The 18,463-nt window shown below is 49.5% G+C and overlaps 1 protein-coding gene across 7 annotated transcripts in view; it reads right to left on the bottom strand.

Moving 5' to 3' along the window:
• Positions 1 to 18,463, bottom strand: part of PTPRS (protein tyrosine phosphatase receptor type S) — a 295,013-nt gene that overhangs the window by 58,381 nt on the left and 218,169 nt on the right. For 3 of the 7 annotated variants that reach the window (XM_077922007.1, XM_077922006.1, XM_077922009.1), the window contains 4 exons: positions 15,584 to 15,889; positions 10,482 to 10,675; positions 7,236 to 7,262; positions 3,988 to 4,105 (listed from right to left, as the gene is read on the bottom strand). The exons of 2 other annotated variants lie outside the window; for them this stretch is intronic. In XM_077922007.1, the coding sequence (XP_077778133.1) occupies positions 3,988 to 4,105; positions 7,236 to 7,262; positions 10,482 to 10,675; positions 15,584 to 15,889 (645 nt within the window). The remainder of the gene's footprint in view (positions 1 to 3,987; positions 4,106 to 7,235; positions 7,263 to 10,481; positions 10,676 to 15,583; positions 15,890 to 18,463) is intronic. 2 more of the 7 variants (XM_077922008.1, XM_077922010.1) reach the window with 1 other exon arrangement.

The following is an 18,463-nucleotide window of genomic DNA, read 5'->3' as shown; positions in this document are numbered from 1 at the left end:
GGGGAAACTCAGCCAGATGGGCGGGGTATAAATAATAAATTATTATTATTATTATATAAAGTCCTCGCCTCCCCACAGCTGCCAAAGTCCCCTCCTCTCCAGGGCTTTTCCCAGGCAATCAGAGACTGTGCCTGCATGTAGCTCAACCTCTCCTCCACCCTGTTCACACCTCTCTTGGCTCTGTGAGACCAGAGGGAGCGGAGTTGGTTGCAGCAGGAGGGGGAGAAATCCGTGACTCTTCACCAGACGGACTTCCTCTCTACCTCTTGGCCCCTCTCCTTTTCTGTTTCTGAACTTTTCTCTTCCACAGCCTCTCCCTGCTCACTAAGCCCTGTTCCCTTTTCTGCTTCTGACACCTCCTCCTCCCACAGAATCATACGGTTGGAAGAGACCATGAGGGTCATCTAGTCCAACCGCCTACAACGCAGGAATATTTTGCCCAACGTGGGCAAACTCGAACTCACAGCCCTGAGATAAAGTCTCATGCTCTACCGACAGATGGCCAGTTTAAAGAAATGAGAATTTCAGATGGCTGAGGATGGCTCTGTAAGAGGGGTCCAGGGTTGCCTAACAAATTCCAGCACTCTGAACAAACTACACTTCCCAGAATCCTTTGGGGGGGGGAAGTCATGACTGTTTGAAGTGGTCTGATCCTGCCTTAAACCTATGGCTTATACGGGGCCTTAGAGAAGTGAAGAGCCAATGCAGGAACATATTTTGAGACAAATGCAGAGAGCTAAGGGTTCTCAGGACTCAGAACAAACTGCAGCTCCCAGAATCCTTTGGGAGGGGGCTTTTTAAAGTGATATGGCACTGCTTTAAATGTATAGTGAAGATGGGTACTCTCTATTCTTGCTCTCTTAGGGAGGAAAACATTCCAAGATGGTTCAGGATTTGTTCTGACTCCCTGCAACAAGTTCTTGACAAAATCTCAGCGCTGGATCTATCCTATTTAACCGTTCGCTGTGCAATGGCTTCCCCAGTTATGACACCGCTTTGCTGCTGCCCTGAGAAGCCATGGCACTGCTTCTCATATGCAACAACAGCGGCAAGAGTATTGTCGGCTCAGAAATGGAAGCAAGAAGAAATCCCGACAAAAGAAGAATGGCAGACGAAACTAATGGACTACGCAGAACTGGATAAAATGCGCAAAAATGGAAACAGGAAGAGTTACCGACGGTGGAAGAATGGAGACTGAAATTGACTGATTATGCAGAATTGGACAAACTAACAGGGAAGATTCGGTATCAACGAGACCAAAAGTTCATCGAGGACTGGGGAAGATATACAGATGATCTGAAAGGCATATGTGATGAACAGATAACGTTTGTTGGTTTTCAAGAGACTCTGTGAAAAACAGAGGAATATTGTTAAAAAGAAAATAAGAGGAGGGAAGGAGATATCTAAAGGCAATACTAAGTTAAGAAATGCGTTAATAATATTGACGCAAACGAAAGATCGGCAGAGGAGCTGAGGGAAGTAAAAAAAAGAGATGAATGTGTGATAAAATGTGAATTGATTGTATAAAAAAATGTGTTTTTTTTCTTTTGTGGAAAATGAATAAAAATATTATTGAAAAATGAAAAAAAAAAAGAACTGGATAAAATGACAGGAAGGATTCGAAACCTGGGGGACCAGAGATTTACAGAAGATTGGAAGAAATATACGAACTATTTGAAGAGCGACTGTCATCAACAAATTACGCTAGCAGGACTACAAGAAGTTTTGTAAGAAGAAATATATGAAATATTGCAAAGAAGAGAGATATCAGTTATGAGATTTAAATGTAATAATAGTGAAAGTAAGAAATGTATATTAAGTGAAAAGATTGGAAAATTTTCAGATGTGAGTGATGGAAGTCAAAGAAATTGTATAAGATGTAAAAGTATGTTTAATAACTGTTGAAAATGATATGTTAAAAAACTAATAATATATATAAAAGGGGAGCTATGGCATTGCAAAATCAGGAGAAAAATTAACCAGAATTACCTGCAGGATGAAACATTACAGGACTTTAGCAGGAGGATACTGGATATCCGCCGCAGTGTGACTGGACTGAAAGTGGGATTGTGTGTGACTGCCCTGTGCACGAATCATCGCAAATGCACACTTTTTAAAAAAGGGCATCTGGAGGGGCCGAAACTGGGACTCCAGATCATCTGCTTGTCCAGGATTGCCTGATTCTGACCAACAATTACTCTCCTGTCTTGAGACTGCCAGGGGCTGGGCTTGGGATTTCTGTATTCAAGGACGGTTCTTTCTCCCAGCACCCTGCTTTTATTTCCACAACAGCCCTGTGAGGCAGGTTTGGCTGAGAGGGGCTGCAGCTGGCCCAAAAACACCCTGTGAGCTCCGGGGATGATGTGAGCTTGGGAAATTGTATTCCCTTTACCAAAATGTGAATTATTGACTGAACAGCACAAAGCAGATAAAAGATCGACAAAGACCCATTTGAAAGATTTGGCAAGGAAAAGAAGCAATTCCCCCAAATTAGGATTTTTTTTTTCTCCTTTTAAAAAAGAAAGAAAACAAATTATCTATCTGGAGTTAAGTGGAACGAGTTCTTGGATAAGAGCTTATCTGCTGGAGAGATACTCCTTCAGTGATGGATGGATGGACAAACCCAGCAGCAATGAAATAAGATCTAGGAAGAAAATGAGGAGGAGGAGCGGAGAAAAACATGAAGATAAATCTTCACAAAAGATGAGTTTTTTGCAGGGGAGTGTCCTGGAAGGTCTAGTCATCTAGTGAATCACAATAGTAATCTTCTAGCCAATCATATAGTCTAGCCAGTCAGAATCCTCAGCTTCACACTAATGAGAATCTTGATCCTCTAGCCAATCTACATCCTTATTTTCTAGCCAATCAGGATCCTGATCTTGTAGCCAATCAAAATGCTGATCTTCTAGCCAATCAGAACCCTCAGCTTCGCACTAATCAGAATCTTGATCTTCTAGCCAATCTACATTCTTATTTTCTAGCCAATCAGGATCCTGATCATCTAGCCAATCTATAGCCTGATCATCTAGCCAATCTACATCCTTATTTTCTAGCCAATCAGAACCCTCAGCTTCGCACTAATCAGAATCTTGATCCTCTAGCCAATCTACATCCTTATTTTATAGCCAATCAGGATCCTGATCATCTAGCTGATCTACATCCTTATTTTCTAGCCAATCAGAATCCTCCGCTGCACACCAATCAGGATCCCGATCGTCTTGCCAATTTACACCCTTATTTTCTAGCCAATCAGAATGGTCAGTTTGGCACCAATCAGAATCCTTATCTTCTAGCCAATCACTCTCATGAGCTTCTAGGCAATCACTGCCTGAACTTACGGCACGGAGTAGGATTTTTTAATTCCTGCGCTTCAAACTCAGAATGCTCAACGTTCACCATCCACGCCACCTTGGGAAATATGGGTGTTTTGGTTGATAACGGGGTGCTACCATCACTGTTGCTTCTTATTTATCGCTTGCTTTGTACATGGCACGAGGCAGTACAGTGGTGCCTCGCAAGACGAAATTAATTCGTTCCGCGAGCTTTGTCGTCTTGCGATTTTTTTCGTCTTGCGAAGCACGGTGTCGGGAAAGTTTTGGAAAAGCTTCAAAAATCACCAAAGTCTTCAAAAACCTCAAAAAAGGCTACCACACCGCGTTCTATGAGTTGCTCCTCGAAGTCCAAGTCGCAACTGTATTAACGGTGTTAAGAAAAAGGAAACAAACTTGCAAGACGTTTCCGTCTTGCGAAGCAAGCCCATAGGGAAAATCGTCTTGCGAAGCAGCTCAAAAAACCCTTTCGTCTAGCGAGTTTTTTGTCTTGCGAGGCATTCGTCTTGCGAGGTACCACTGTACCCTGATGCTGCACTTCTGGGTTTAGTAATGGTTGTTGATGATGAAATAATATTTTTTAAAATGATTTTAAAAGTAGAAAAGGAAGCATTCTGGAGCTGCCTTTGTGCAACAGCCCTGCAAGAGAGATGCTCACCTGCCCCCTTGGTCACGGCCACCTTGGGTTTGCTGCGGGCGCCGTCGCCTTTCATGGTATAGGCAGCCACAGTGATGGAATAGGCAGTCTCTGGCTGCAACCCAGCGATGATCATTTCCTGGGGACACGAATCCAAGAGGAGAGAGAGAGATGTTTTTACCCTTTTAAAATACCGAAGGCAGAACAGTTTGAGCTTGGCGGTGGCTGGGGGGGGGGGGGGGGAGAACCAACAGCGGCGATGCATGCAGGGAACACGACACAACGCAAGCGAGAGGAAAAGCAAAAGCGGGGTTGCGAGGTTGCGGGAAGGAAATGCACACAGTTTAGCTACGAAAACACACACACTCTGAGGAATCCTCTTTATGCAAAACGTGCAGCCGAGAGAGAGAGAGAGGGGGGGCGGGCCTTTGCTCCTCCATCTGCCTCCCAGCTTCTCTCCCTCATATCTCGGCAGAAAATGCATCCGCTGTCAAAACGTTCTGCCAGCTTCTTCAAAGGAGTCCAGAGTCTCAGAGGAGAGGGGAGGAAAAGAGAACCCAGCAGCTTCAAGGAGATTAAAAACCTCCTTTTCACGTGCAAACACCATGCACCCCTCCCCTGCCGACAAGCCGATTCTGGAAGAGGGTGCCTGTGTGTTTGAGGGCGGCGGCAACGGGGCGCTTTAATTCCAGGCAGGGGGTGCCTTTGGGGAGTGGGAATGCAGCTGTTTTGGGGTACTGCGCCGTCAGCTCAAGGCCACTTTGCCAGGGTCTCCCCCCTTCCCTTGTTTCAGAGACAGGAGAGGTGGGGAGCAGGGCAGCAAGCGCAGGAGCCAAGGTCCCTTTAAAGGTAAAGAGACCCCGACCATTAGGTCCAGTCGTAGCTGACTCTGGGGTTGCGGCGCTCTTCTCGCTTTACTGGCCGAGGGAGCCGGCGTACAGCTTCCGGGTCATGTGGCCAGCATCACTAAGCCACTTCTGGTGGACCAGAGCAGCGCACGGAAACGCCGTTTACCTTCCCGCCGGAGCGGTACCTATCTATCTACTTGCACTTTGAGGTGCTTTCGAACTGCTAGGTTGGCAGGAGCAGGGACCGAGCAACGGGAGCTCACCCCGTCGCGGGGATTCGAACCGCCGACCTTCTGATCGGCAAGCCCTAGGCTCTGTGGTTTAACCCACAGCGCCACCCACGTCCCACCAAGGTCCCTTTGGCTCCCCCCAATTAAATATTTGTGGGGGCTGGGAACCCAAAGCTCTCCTGGTATGTCCCACGGAAGACCCTGCGGTCTTCAAACAAAAACATCTTGGAGGTCCCAGGCCACAAGGAGGTTAGGCTGGCCTCAACCAGAGCCAGGGCTTTTTCGGCCGTGGCCCCGATCTGGTGAAACGCTCTGTCACAAGAGATTAGGGCCCTGCGGGACTTGACATCTTTCCGCAGGGCCTGCAAGACAGAGCTGTTCCGCCTGGCCTTTGGCCAAGGCACAATCTGACCCCCTCCTCCAGTAATCCTCACAGAACTCTAGCCCAATGGGTGCCATTAATTAGATTTGAACTGATTTTATAATGAATTGAGCCCGGCTTTGGCTGGGGAGGGCGGGATATAAATAATTTTTATTATTATTGGCATTGCCGCTCAAATTGTGTGCCTGTGGTGTGGTCTTGTGATCAATTCCTTGGGCTGGGGCTTACCTGCCCCCTCCCCGTATTTCCCAGCAAAGGAAAGGGGGCTTCTGCTGTGGGCTAACGGAGGCCCAGCTGGCTTGCTACAGAGGAGGTGGAAGGGAGGTTCTGCTGATATGGCCCCTGGACAGAACAGGAAGCGCTGCTTGCAGAATCCTGGTTCTGCAAGGACACTGAGCAGCATCTGTTCCTGTGCAGCAAGCGTGGGAAGGCCCCTCCCCCCTGAACCCGGGGGCCACATTTTCTCCTGGGTGACATTAGGGGGCCACTTGTCAGTGGTGGGCAGTGCGATTTGCCAAACACCACCTTCGGACACTTTGCTACTTTCCCTACTTCCTCCGCTCCATCCTCCATGCAAGGCGAACGAATTCCAGCCCTCTGCACAAACTACGCTTCCAAGAATAGCTCAGAAAAAAATGGAAGGCGAGTGCGAATCAGGGCTGGCGAGGGGGCGGTGGCATAGCTGTCAACTTACAAATCTGAAAATAAGGGACCAGCAGCCTCGAAAATAAGGGATCAGCAGCCAAAATAAGGGATTTTCTGAGCACAGGTATGTTCAACTTCTGAGCCCCTCCGAGCCAAAGGCAGAAAGCCCAGCCAGCAGCCAAATGAAGCCTCAAGCGGTGGTTCCCACAGCGCAGCAACCCGGCAAAGGGGATGCAGCAAGGAAAACCACCGTCACCTCTCCGCTGGGAAGCGCTGAGCAAAGGCGAGTCCCCAGGCAACACGGCCGATTTGATCAGCACAAGGCATGCAAGCTCCACCCCCCAGTCATTTTTAGACTCCTTATTGGGTGAGCAACGCAGCCAAGCAACAAATTGGAGCCTCCCTCCTCCCTGGCCGGCAGGGAGGGAGGGAGAGGAGCTGCTTCCTTTGAAACCCGGGAAATTTAAGGGACATCATCCATAAGGGACAGCAGCGGGACGCGGCGCTGGGATAAGGGACTTTCCCGCCAAATAAGGGACGGTTGACAGCTATGGGCGGTGGTGCCTGGGGAGAGCTTCCTGGGCCAGGTAGAGAGGTCTGGAGGGCCACATTTGCCCCAGACTGTACACGTGTGGTTGAAAGCCGCTTTGAGAGCTATAAATTAGGAGAGACATCACAGATGATAGTGGACAGAAGCTGCTTCTGCGCGGTGGCCCAGTTACTGTATTTTTCGCTCTATAAGACTCACTTTTTCCCTCCTAAAAAGTAAGGGGAAATGTGTGTGCGTCTTATGGAGCGAATGCAGGCTGCGCAGCTATCCCAGAAGCCAGAACAGCAAGAGGGATTGCTGCTTTCGCCGCGCAGCGATCCCTCTTGCTGTTCTGGCTTCTGAGATTCAGAATATTTTTTTTCTTGTTTTCCGTCTCCAAAAACTAGCTGCGTCTTGTGGTCTGGTGAGTCTTATAGAGCGAAAAATACGGTAAACAGCTGGCAAGGCCTCCCTTTGCCTGGAGCGATGGAAGGGAAACTGCCAGAATGGGGCATGGGAGGAGAAAAAGGGCGAAAGCAGAAATCCACAAATGCCACAGCATCACCAACGGAAGGGAAAGGGGTTTGGGGAGCAGAGCGAAAGGGTCACCCGGACAAGAAAGAGTCCGTACTTACGTATTCTGCAGTGTCATCGGTTTCCCACTGAGCAAAAGAGGGTATGCGGTTAAGGACAGAAAGAGGAAAACGTGTAAGACAGACAGAGAGAGAGAGAGAAAGTTTGCAGAGGAAGCAAAATAGCCCGCTTCTCGGAAGCCCATGAAGAGGAGGAGGTCCAAGGAGGGATGAGGTTAGTAGGATGCGCTACTTGGGGGGTTGGACTAGATGACCTTTGGGCTCCCCCCAACTAGAATTTTACGGATAGCAGTGGCAGAGCTTTGAAAAGGCAGCATCTGCAGTGGCGCCAACTGGGGGGGAAACAACAACCCTTTTCGGAGCGTGGAACATTTTCAAGGTGAAAGGTTTGTTTTTGGGGGGCGGGGGGAATGTCGCTCAGTGGTTAGAGCTCCTGTGTGCATGCAGTCCCTGCCTGAAACCCTGGACAGCTGGTGCTAGTCAGAGTGGACGATGGTGAGCCAAATGGACCAGCGGTTCAGAAGGCAATTTATACTTGATGCAGGCAGAGCTCAGCTGCAGCGCATATTGCCTTGCATTCGGAACCTCCCAGGTTTAACCACCAACATATTTAAAAGGTAAAGGGACCCCTGACCATTAGGTCCAGTCGTGACCGACTCTGGGGTTGCGGCGCTCATCTCGCTTTACTGGCCGAGGGAGCCGGCGTACAGCTTCCGGGTCATGTGGCCAGCAGGACTAAGCCGCTTCTGGCGAACCAGAGCAGCGCACGGAAACGCCCTTTACCTTCCCGCCGGAGTGGTACCTATTGATCTACTTGCACTTTGATGTGCTTTCGAACTGCTAGGTTGGCAGGAGCAGGGACCGAGCAACGGGAGCGCACTCCGTCACGGGGATTCGAACCGCTGACCTTCTGATCGGCAAGTCCTAGGCTCTGTGGTTTAACCCACAGCGCCACCCGCGTCCCTCCAACATATTTTTTCCCTCTTACAGAAGCAATTCAAAGCGCTCACAGTAAATAATCAAAGCACGTAACGTTAAAAGCAATATGAAACAGAGCATATCAACATCTGAAACGCATTCATCCCCCCCCCCCCTTTTGAAAGGCAGGATTAAAACATCCCACCCACTAACAAGAGGCTGCAGATAATAACTAAGAGCCGAAGTGTGGTGGGGAAAATGCTTTCGCCTTGTTGACTAAAAGCAGATAATGATGTCGACAGGTGAGCCTCTCTGGGGAGAGCGTTTCACAAGCAGGGAGCCACCACTGAAAAGGCCTGTTCTCATGTTGCCACCCTCTAGAGCAGCAATTCTCAACCTGTGGGTCCCCAGATGTTGTTGGACTACAACTCCCATCACCCCTAGCTAGCAAGGCCGGAGCTCAGGGATGATGGGAGTTGTAGTCCAACAACATCGGGGGGACCCACAGGTTGAGAACCGCTGCTCTAGAGCTCCCTTGGAGGGAACGCAAAGATAAGAGCGTCAGAGGACAATTTCAGCGTCCAGGTTGGTTCATAAGGAGAGAGGCGGTCCTGGAGATATACTATAATAATGATAATAATAATTTATTATTTATACCCTGCCCATCTGGCTGAGTTTCCCCAGCCGCTCTGGGCGGCTTCCAAAAAAATATTAAAATACCGTCAAACATTAAAAGCTTCCCTAAACAGGGATGCCTTCAGATGTCTTCTAAAAGTCTGGGAGTTGTTGTTCTTTTAGACATCTGGTGGGAGGGCGTTCCACAGGCCGGGTGCCACCACCGAGAAGGCCCTCTGCCTGGTTCCCTGTAGCTTTGCTTCTCGCAGCGAGGGAACTGCCACAAGGCCCTCGGCGCTGGTATGTCCAGAGCTGAATAAGGCTTTGTAGGTCAAATCCAACGCTGGATTGGACGAGGAAGCTAATTGGTAGCCAGTGCAGTCTAGGTGTCAGCAATGTCTAGTCAACACGATGACCATGTACATACGCAATAGACAATCTTTTATAGAATTCCTTAAAACCATAACAAGTCCAAAATGAAATCTTTAGTCGCAAAGTCTCTGAAAATCTTTAAATGAAGCGAGGTACCTGACTTTGTACAATGAAAGACAAGCTGTGAAGCTTTGTGTATTCAGCAAATACGATGTCCAACACTGAACAGTGATTCCGGATATTGATTACTGTTTCGTAGAATTCTTTGTCATCGTGGTGGGAGGATATAGAATTGCTTCATAAACCCACCTTATTTCGAATGAATGTATGTAAATGAAAATAGTCACTACGTTATTACATGAGCACTGTTCCACAGCATTTGATATTTTCATTTACATACATCCATTCAAAATAAGATGGGTTTTTGAAGGACTTGTTATGGTTTGAAGGAATTCTATAAAGTCTATTGCGTATGTACCGTATTTTTTGCTCGATAAGACTCACCTTTTCCCTCCTAAAATGTAAGGGGAAATGTGTGTGCGTCTTATGGAGCGAATGCAGGCTGCACAGCTATCCCAGAAACCAGAACAGGTTTTGCTGTGCAGCAATCCCTCTTGCTGTTCTGGCTTCTGAGATTCAGAGTACAGTGGTGCCTCGCAAGACGAAAAGAATCTGTTCCGCGAGTCTCTTCGTCTTGCGTTTTTTTCGTCTTGCGAAGCAAGCCCATTAGCGGCTTAGCGCTATTAGCGGCTTAGCGGATCAGCTGTTAAGCGGCTTAGCGGCTTAGCTGATAAGCGGCTTAGCGGATCAGCTGATAAGTGGCTTAGCGATCAGCTGTTAAGCGGCGTAGCGGATCAGCTGTTAAGCGGCTTAGCGGATCAGCTGATAAGCGGCTTGGGGAAAAAGGGGGGGAAAGGAAAAAACCCCTGCAGGAACTCGCAAGACATTTTCGTCTTGCGAAGCAAGCCCATAGGAAATTCGTTTTGCGAAGCACCTCCAAAACGGAAAACCCTTTCGTCTAGCGGGTTTTCCGTCTTGCGAGGCATTCGTCTTGCGGGGCACCACTGTATTTTTTCCCTTGTTTTCATCCTCCAAAAGCTAGGTGTGTCTTATGGTCTGGTGCGTCTTATAGAGCAAAAAATACGGTACATGGTCATTGTGTTGCCTAGACATTGCTGACGTTCTCTTTGCAACACAGGGGTTTGTTCAGCCTAGGGGTCAGCTTTGGTGTTATGCGCCCAGGCTCTGAACCATCTTCAAGGGCAGCCCCACACTTAGCATCTTGCAGTAGCCTAACCCAGACGTCAGCAGAGCGCGCAGAGAACGGATGTTAGGCTATCGCAGATGATTAGGAGAAGCATCATCAGCAGCAGCAGCGCTCACCTGCGCATCAGCCAGCATCACGTCTTTGATCTGGGGTAGACCGCTGGCTTCCCCGTTCTCCATTCGGATGTAGTGTACTTGGTAGCCGCGAATCTGCCCGTGCTGGCGGTTCTGGAGCGGCGAGCGCCAGGACACTTGGATGGCCGTCGAATTCAGAACCTCCACTTCCACTTTGCGTGGCGGGGCACTGGGCACTGGAAGAGAGGAAAAGGAAGGAGCCAGAGGAACAGAGAGAGAGAGAGACAGAGAGAAGGTGCATGTTTCAGCTTTAACACAGGAAATTCAAATGACGCTAAAATCATCCAGGGTTCAAAGGACCTGAGATCGGCTTCTCTGCCATTTAGCCCAATTTTATTCTCTACGCAAACACAGCGGTTCAGGAGCGTCAGGTCCCAAAGGTGTAGGAGTGAGCCTTGTGAGTGAGTTGCAACCTTTCCCTTATATCTAAAGGCACTAGTCCTCATGGTTCTCAAAGCTTGGGTCTCCAGAAGTGGTTGGGACTACCACTATCCCTGACCCCTGGTCCTGCTACGTAGTGCCACGGGCTGCCTGGATGCAAAGGAGTGGTGGGAGGTACCAGTTGGGGAACCCCCAGGGGAAGAAGGCTCAGAGCCCGGAAGATTGGCAGGAGGAGGAGGTGTTGGCAGCTGGAGAGGCAACAGACTTCTGGCGAAGCAGAGCAGCACACGGAAACACCGTTTACCTTCCGTGGTACCTATTTCTCTACTTGCACTTTGACGTGCTTTCGAACTGCTAGGTTGGCAGGAGCAGAGACCGAGCAACAGGAGCTCACCCCGTTGCAGGGATTCGAACCGCCGACCTTCCGATCGGCAAGTCCTTGGCTCTGTGGTTTAACCCACAGCGCCACCCGTGTCCCGCTCATGTAGCTCAGTGCTATGATGACTAATGGTGGCACTCCAAGGGACGGTCACAGCCTAACCTGGAGCTGCCACGGTTGCTGAGAAACAAAAGCAGGATTTATGCTAGGATACTATTTCGGCCACCCAGAATCCTTGGTGACCTGAGTCAGTTAATCCCACTCTGCAAAGCAGCGGTTCTGGGTTCAAGGTGTGGCAGCTGTCAACATGGAAGAGGGAGCAAGCTTGCTTTTCTCCTGCTCTGGAGGAGGGTAGGACTCGAACCCACAGCTTCAAGTTACAAGAAAGGAGATTCTGACTAAACATGACGAAGAACTTTCTGACAGCAAGAGCTGTTTGATAGCGGAAGGGACTCCCTCGGATGGTGGTAGACTCTCCTTCCTTGGAAGTTTTTAGGCAGAGGCGGGATGGCCATCTGTCATGGATGATTTAGTTGAGATTCCTGCAATACAGGGGGTTGGACTAGATGTCCTTTGGGGTCCCTTCCAACTCTACTATTCTGTGATAGGTTAGGTAGGAAGACTCAAGGACAATCGAATAAACATTTAAATACTTCAGTGTAATATAATAACTAATAATAATAATAATAAATTTTTATTTATACCCCGCCCTTCCCGGTTCAAAAACCAGGCTCAGGGCGGCTAACAACAAATTTAAAACACTTAATTATAAAAGCAGCATAAAATACAGTATAACAATAAAATTCAAAAATCAAAAATCAATTTAGGGGAAATAATATAGTACAGCATCAATTTTTAAAATTTATTTTCAGAATTTGGATAGATATCTTTTCAAAATCAAGCACTAGTAGTAGGCGTTGTTGGTTTTTATTGTCAAATGTATTTGTTGTGAATTAAAAAAACCTGGTGTGGCGCAAGCCTTAAAAAATTTTTTTTGGGGAAGTGTGGCCCAGGGGAAAAAGTTTGAGAACCGTTGCTATAAAGCATTGTTCTTCTTATTATTAAATTTATTACCTCCACCAGCAGTGGAGTGTCCCAGGGCAGGCTGCAACAAGTGAAAATCCAGAATTAAAAACTGCTAAAAACGGACGGCAGGGGACGCGGGTGGCGCTGTGGGTAAAAGCCTCAGCGCCTAGGGCTTGCCGATCGAAAGGTCGGCGGTTTGAATCCCCGCGGCAGGGTGCGCTCCCGTTGCTCGGTCCCAGCGCCTGCCAACCTAGCAGTTCGAAAGCACCCCCGGGTGCAAGTAGATAAATAGGGACCGCTTACTAGCGGGAAGGTAAACGGCGTTTCCGTGTGCGGCTCTGGCTCGCCAGAGCAGCGATGTCACGCTGGCCACGTGACCCGGAAGTGTCTCCGGATAGCGCTGGCCCCCGGCCTCTTGAGTGAGATGGGCGCACAACCCCAGAGTCTGTTAAGACTGGCCCGTACGGGCAGGGGTACCTTTACCTTTAAAAACGGACGGCAGCCACAGGGAGAGTGGGGTAGGATGGTTAGAATTGCAGAACTGGAGAGCTGGGAGGGTGCCAAGAGTCATCTAGACCAGTGTTCCCCAACCTTGGGCCTCCAGCTGTTTTTGGACTACAACTCCCATCATCCCTCGCTAGCAAGACTAGTGGTCAAGGATGATGGGAATTGTAGTCCAAAAAAAACAGCTGGAGGCCCAAGGTTGGGGAACACTGATCTAGACCAACCCCCCGCAATGTGGGAATCACAGGTAGGGGTGAGCGCTCAAAACACTCATCCCAGGAATCAAAGAGGAACAACTTCAGCATTTGCCGAAAGCAAATTGTGCTGCAAAGAGCGGCGCGTGGCGACAAAGCCAGATCCACTCAAATCCCTCAGTCCCCTGCTTCAGGTTCCGGCTGACTTTCTGCGGAACCGCAAGAATCGTCGATTTGGAAGGGAACCCCAAAGACCATCTAGTCCAACCCCCTGCAGCCGGGCACAGTCAACAAAGGGAATTATTTTTTGCCGAGGGACAGTCTCCCCCCCCCCCCCCCGCCGCCGAACGCTGCACTGACGGACTAAAACGCCACAATGCGGAGATAAAAGAATATCTCAAACAAAGCAGCGATATGGTCCTTAAATCCTAACACAAGTCTGTCTCTCTCTCTTTTTAAAATTATTCCAGAAACTCCTGCGCTGTAATTGGTTTATCTTACTACATTACAGACATGGCTTCGGGTGCTCAGTCTTTGGCAGAGAGTGGGATATTTACGGCCCTCTAAAACAAAGGAAGTGCCACTAGGAATTAATTAAGGGCTTATCGAACGCCCAACCACGATGGGAGAAAGGGAGGGAGGGAAAAGCTGCCTGTTGCACCTCTGGGTGAGTGCTCTGGCACCTCCTCTTCCCAATACATTTCCACTCGGAGCAGGGAGGTCCTTCTGCCAGGGTGAGACCAGATGCACGCGCACATCGTGGAATTATTCTAAGAGAGTTGTGTCTCTGCATGAGTCCCTGCTCCGGGCTAATCTCGCGCAGAAATAAAGGGGAGGAGGCTCATCGGATGGAGCTAAGCCCTCAATCACACACCATTGGAAAGCAGATCTTTTCTTTTTACAGGGGAGCAAGTGTGAAGTATGCGCCTGTCCCGTAAGGGGATCGAACCTGCAGCCTTTAGCTGTTATCACCACCATGGTCTCACCAACTGAGATTCATTTGTTTGTCTATTGCCCGCCCTTCACCTTAAGGTCCCAGGGCAGGTTACAACGTTAAAACACAACATTACAAAGCAGCGTAAAGTGAATTACAACGAGAAGAGAGTAAGTTGGGGCCCAAAAGCCAGTAAGCACGTCTTCAGCATTCTCTGCAAGCTCTACAATGAAGGTGACAGGCGCACCTCTGAATGCAGCGAGTTCCACGGCTAGCTTAGGGGCTGCCACAGAGAAGGCCCCGTCCCCCTGGGCTGCCACTCTAAGGAACAACCAAGAGCCCCCTCCCCACTGTTGATCTCAGCACCTGAGAGGCTACGTGGCGGCCTTTCAGATATTGTATTTTATTGTATTTTAGTGTTCTGTTGGAAGCCGCCCAGAGTGGCTGGGGAGACCCAGTCAGATGGGCGGGGTATAAATAATAAATTATTATTACTACTACTACTACTACTACTACTACTTGCGGCCCAAGTCGTTGAGGCCTTTAAAGACCAACACGAACACCTCAAACTGGGCTTGGAAATAAACCAGCAAGTTTTAAAAAGCGAACTACACATTTGTATTTGCAACCCAACAGGGTTGCCCCAGCCACTCTGGGAGGCTGCATTTCAGACTGACGTTTCCGGGTCGCCTTCAAGGGCGGCCCCCTGTAGAGCGAATTGCGGTAGCCCAGCCTGGAAGTTACCAGGAAGAGCGATGGAGAGGGCATCGGTTTTGGAAACCCTGCCTTAAAAGGCTCCTTATAGCTCTGTTTGGGACACCCTGCCCAGGGCTGTCTTAAGCATATGCAGCGCCGGGGTCCAAAGATCTGCCCGGCTTCCAGGTTGCCCAGTCCCAGGCGTGCAGGAGCGCGGCCGCCTCAGTCTCTCACTGGCTTGGTTGCCCCTGAACTGCTGCAGCACTCCGGCTGACGGGCAAGCTCTTCCCCGGACTCAACTCCCGGGCCACGGCAATTTGGAAACAGTGGCTCATGTTCTCCTGTCCTGTCCCCTTTATAAAGATCTGAGGAATGAGATCACCACCCCACTCTTACTTGCCATCCCAGGCCGCCCATCTGTGGCCACATTGTTCTTTCTTTGTGCATTTTAACTGTTTTAATGTTGTATTTTAATCTTGTTTTTAAGTTGTATTCATTCAACTCGTTTTTACTATTGGTTGTTAGCCGCCTTGGCTGGGGAGGGCAGGGTATAAATAACATCATCATCATCATCATCATCATCATCATTATTATTATTATTATTATTATCAGATCAAAATGATCAGACAACAGCAAAGGTTGCTAGGTTTATCGAGGGTGCCATGAGATTAAGGGCCACTATCTGAACGATAATCTTGGTCATTTGAATGCCCTTTTTACTCAATGTTGTCTTTTTAATTGTATATATTGCTTGTTCTATGTTGCTATGGCCATTGGCTAATGCGAATAAAGTTTATCTATCTATCTATCTATCCCGGGCCCCGGACTCTTGGGCTGGCGCCCGGGTGCCCTGCACCCTTAGCACCTATGGGTAAGACGGACCTGCCCCTGCCCTCCCTCCCTTGCCCCACCCAATATCTCTGGCCTAACTCTCCAGGAGTCTCAACAGAGAAGCGGAGGAACCAATTACCATCTTCGTCGGTGCGGACGATGACCGGTGAGCTTTCTGGCCCGGATCCCACCATCGTGTGCGCCACCACAGTGATGCGGTATTCGGTCCACTTCTCCAGCGATTCCAGGAGGATCTGATTGGTGCTTGCGTGAATGTTGGTCACCTCTCTCGGCTCCGTGTCCTCTGAGTCCAGGGCTCGGTAGCGAACGCTATATCCGTTCAAGACGCCATTTTGGCTCTCGGCTGGAGGGGGCCGCCAACTTACCAGAATGGCCGTGGATCTGGTGCTGACACATTTTACGTCTCGAGGGGGGGCGGACGGTTCTGTTGTTGGGTGGGAGGAGGGAAGAAGGGAGCAGTAGGGGAAGTTCGGGGGCGGGGTGGGGGCGTCGGGGGAAGGAGGAAGGGGAGAGGTATCGGGGACAGCGGGAGGGGTGGGGTTCGGGTCGGGAAAACAACAAAAGATGGGAAGGGGGGAAAAGAAAAACAGGAAAAATGATAACAAAAAAATCTAAAACGAAATGTACGAAAATTTGGCTTAGGAGGACAAAATTTAAAAGGGGGGAGAAATTAAAAAAAAGAAACGGAGTTCTGCTTCCTTTAAATTAAAAAACAAAACCAAAACCAAAATGAACAAAGCCAAAATTGCAACGGAAACAAAGCGAGGGGGGGGGTCTTGCAATGCGAATCGTACAAAGCAAAATAAGTGGCTTGCACAGATAGGCAAAGGTCTCTACTCAACTGCTTGTAAGGCTACTACAGATTTAACTCCTGCCCGTTCCTTCGGAACAGAATCTATCTAGGGTCAAATTTGCACTGTGTGCTTCTAGTGCTGCGACGCCACTTCGATTACCCAAATAATCCTGGGATTTGCAATTGGTTCAGAGTGCTGTTCCTAGCTAACAGGACCAGTGGTCAGGGATGATGGGAATTGTAGTCCCAAACATCTGGAGGGCAGGAGTTTGCCTAGGAACTCAACAGCACCCTGAACCAATTACAGGTCCCAGGATTCTTTGAGGGGAAAGCCGCGACTGTTTAAAGCGGCAGCACAGAGCTTTACGGTGTGAATGTGGCCAAGCTCAACAGTCAGAATTGCTCATCTACGTGGATTTGGGAGACGGGGAGACAGGGTCCCCCCTCCCCACGCCGGAAGAGATCGTGCCCATTTTTAATAGGAAAAACCCACGTAGGTGGTGGATCCTGCTGCGATTCTCTGCAGTGCTTCCACAAAAGCAACAAGGGGAAATTTCCCTCGGTTCTCCCCGGTCCAAAGGATTGGACACCTCCTCCAGTTCTTCACACGGGGAAGAGAAACTTCCGCAGGTGCCGTAGGCCAGCAGAAAAGTGAAGCAAGGAAATGGGTCGTTTTTGCTGCATAAAATAGGCGACCTTCCCCAAGCAGATCCTTCAACCAGGAAGGCCATCAGATCTACTTGACTATTAAGCCATCCAGTCTGCTGCTACACATTTCGGCAGGCGGTGCTGCTTACTCCCGAGTAGCTCTGCTGCTTTGGGGAAGACGTGGCCTTTATCTGCAAGAGGCTATTTGGAGGCCGGAGCAGGGAAGCCAACGTTTTCTTCCCCGCTTCCCGGCTGCCAATTCCCCCCCCCCCCCCAGGGAAGAACTGCAAAGGGGGTCCCTCTGACTTGAGTGCTGCACAGAAGCATAGCAAGCTGCTTTGCGCCTCTGCAACATCTAGCGCAGGACGGACTACACTGACTGGCAGACGCTCTGCCCGATTTCAGGCAGGCAGGGTGCCCAGTCCTAACTGGAGTTGCTGGCAATGAACCTGGGAACTTCAGTATGCAAAGCCTGGGCTCTACCACGAAGCTGCGGTCCTTCTGTAAGTATAAGGTTCTAGTCCAGGGGTCTACAACCTAAGGCCCGTGGGCCAGAAGCGGCCCCCGAGCCACCCCCAAACCGAGCTGTGCTGCACTAAACCGGTGCAGGGGAGTCGCTTCCGCAGTGCTGAAAATCGCGTCTGCGCAGATGTTGAAAATCACAGGATCCAGCCCACAGAGGGATCACCGCGGGACCGATCCGGCCCAGGCAAGATAAACCTTGCTGACCCTTGTTCTAGTCCTCATGGTTCTGAGCGGAGAGCTGGCATATACAGGAAACTGCCTTAAAGTAAGCCAGATCGTTGTCCCATTGGGCTCTCTAAAGTGGTGGCTAGCACTGTAGCAGCTGTCCAGAAGTTCCAGGCATTGGACATGCTCAGCCCTCCCAGCAGGTGCCAGCTGACTGACCCCGGGACGTGGTGCATGCAAAACAGATGCTCTGTCGCTGACCTACGGCGGCCCTCGGCCCCCCTTCCTCTTGCTGAACACCTGCTCAAAAGGGGTTTTGGAGGGCTCGCTGCAGCCCAGCAAGCAATTCCTTCCAGGTCTGATATGCAAGTGAAGTTAAAGCCCCCCAGTTGCCAAAGAGCTGCAATGCTCACAGCTGTAAAGATTTGCTGGAAGAAGAAGGGAGTCTTTCATAAGGCAGCTCTCTTCGCACTGGGGTTATGGTGCTAATTTTGCATGGCAATTTTGCATTTTCTTCTTTCTTTCTTTCCCCCAAAGTTGTTCAAATATGGGGAAGAACAGCCTACCCTGTTTCAACAGGGAGAGGGAAATCAGGAGGGTCTTCCCGGAGCAACAGAAGGGTTATAGCCAACTAAGCTCTACTCGCGAGTAGACCCACCGAAATGAACAGGCCTAAGTAAATTGCATCCATTAATTTCAATGGGTCACCTCTGACTTACGCTGGAGAGGTCTACAGTGGTGCCTCGCAAGACGAAATTAATTTGTTCCGCGAGTTTTGTCGTCTTGCGATTTTTTCCGTCTTGCGAAGCACGGTGTCGGGAAAGTTTTGGAAGAGCCTTAAAAATCACCAAAGTCTTTAAAAACCTC

This window comes from Podarcis muralis, chromosome 18 (genome assembly GCF_964188315.1).
Source record: "Podarcis muralis chromosome 18, rPodMur119.hap1.1, whole genome shotgun sequence".
NCBI lineage: Eukaryota > Metazoa > Chordata > Lepidosauria > Squamata > Lacertidae > Podarcis > Podarcis muralis.
Note: the sequence above shows the minus strand (reverse complement) of the source record. Positions and strands in the feature narration are given on the sequence as shown.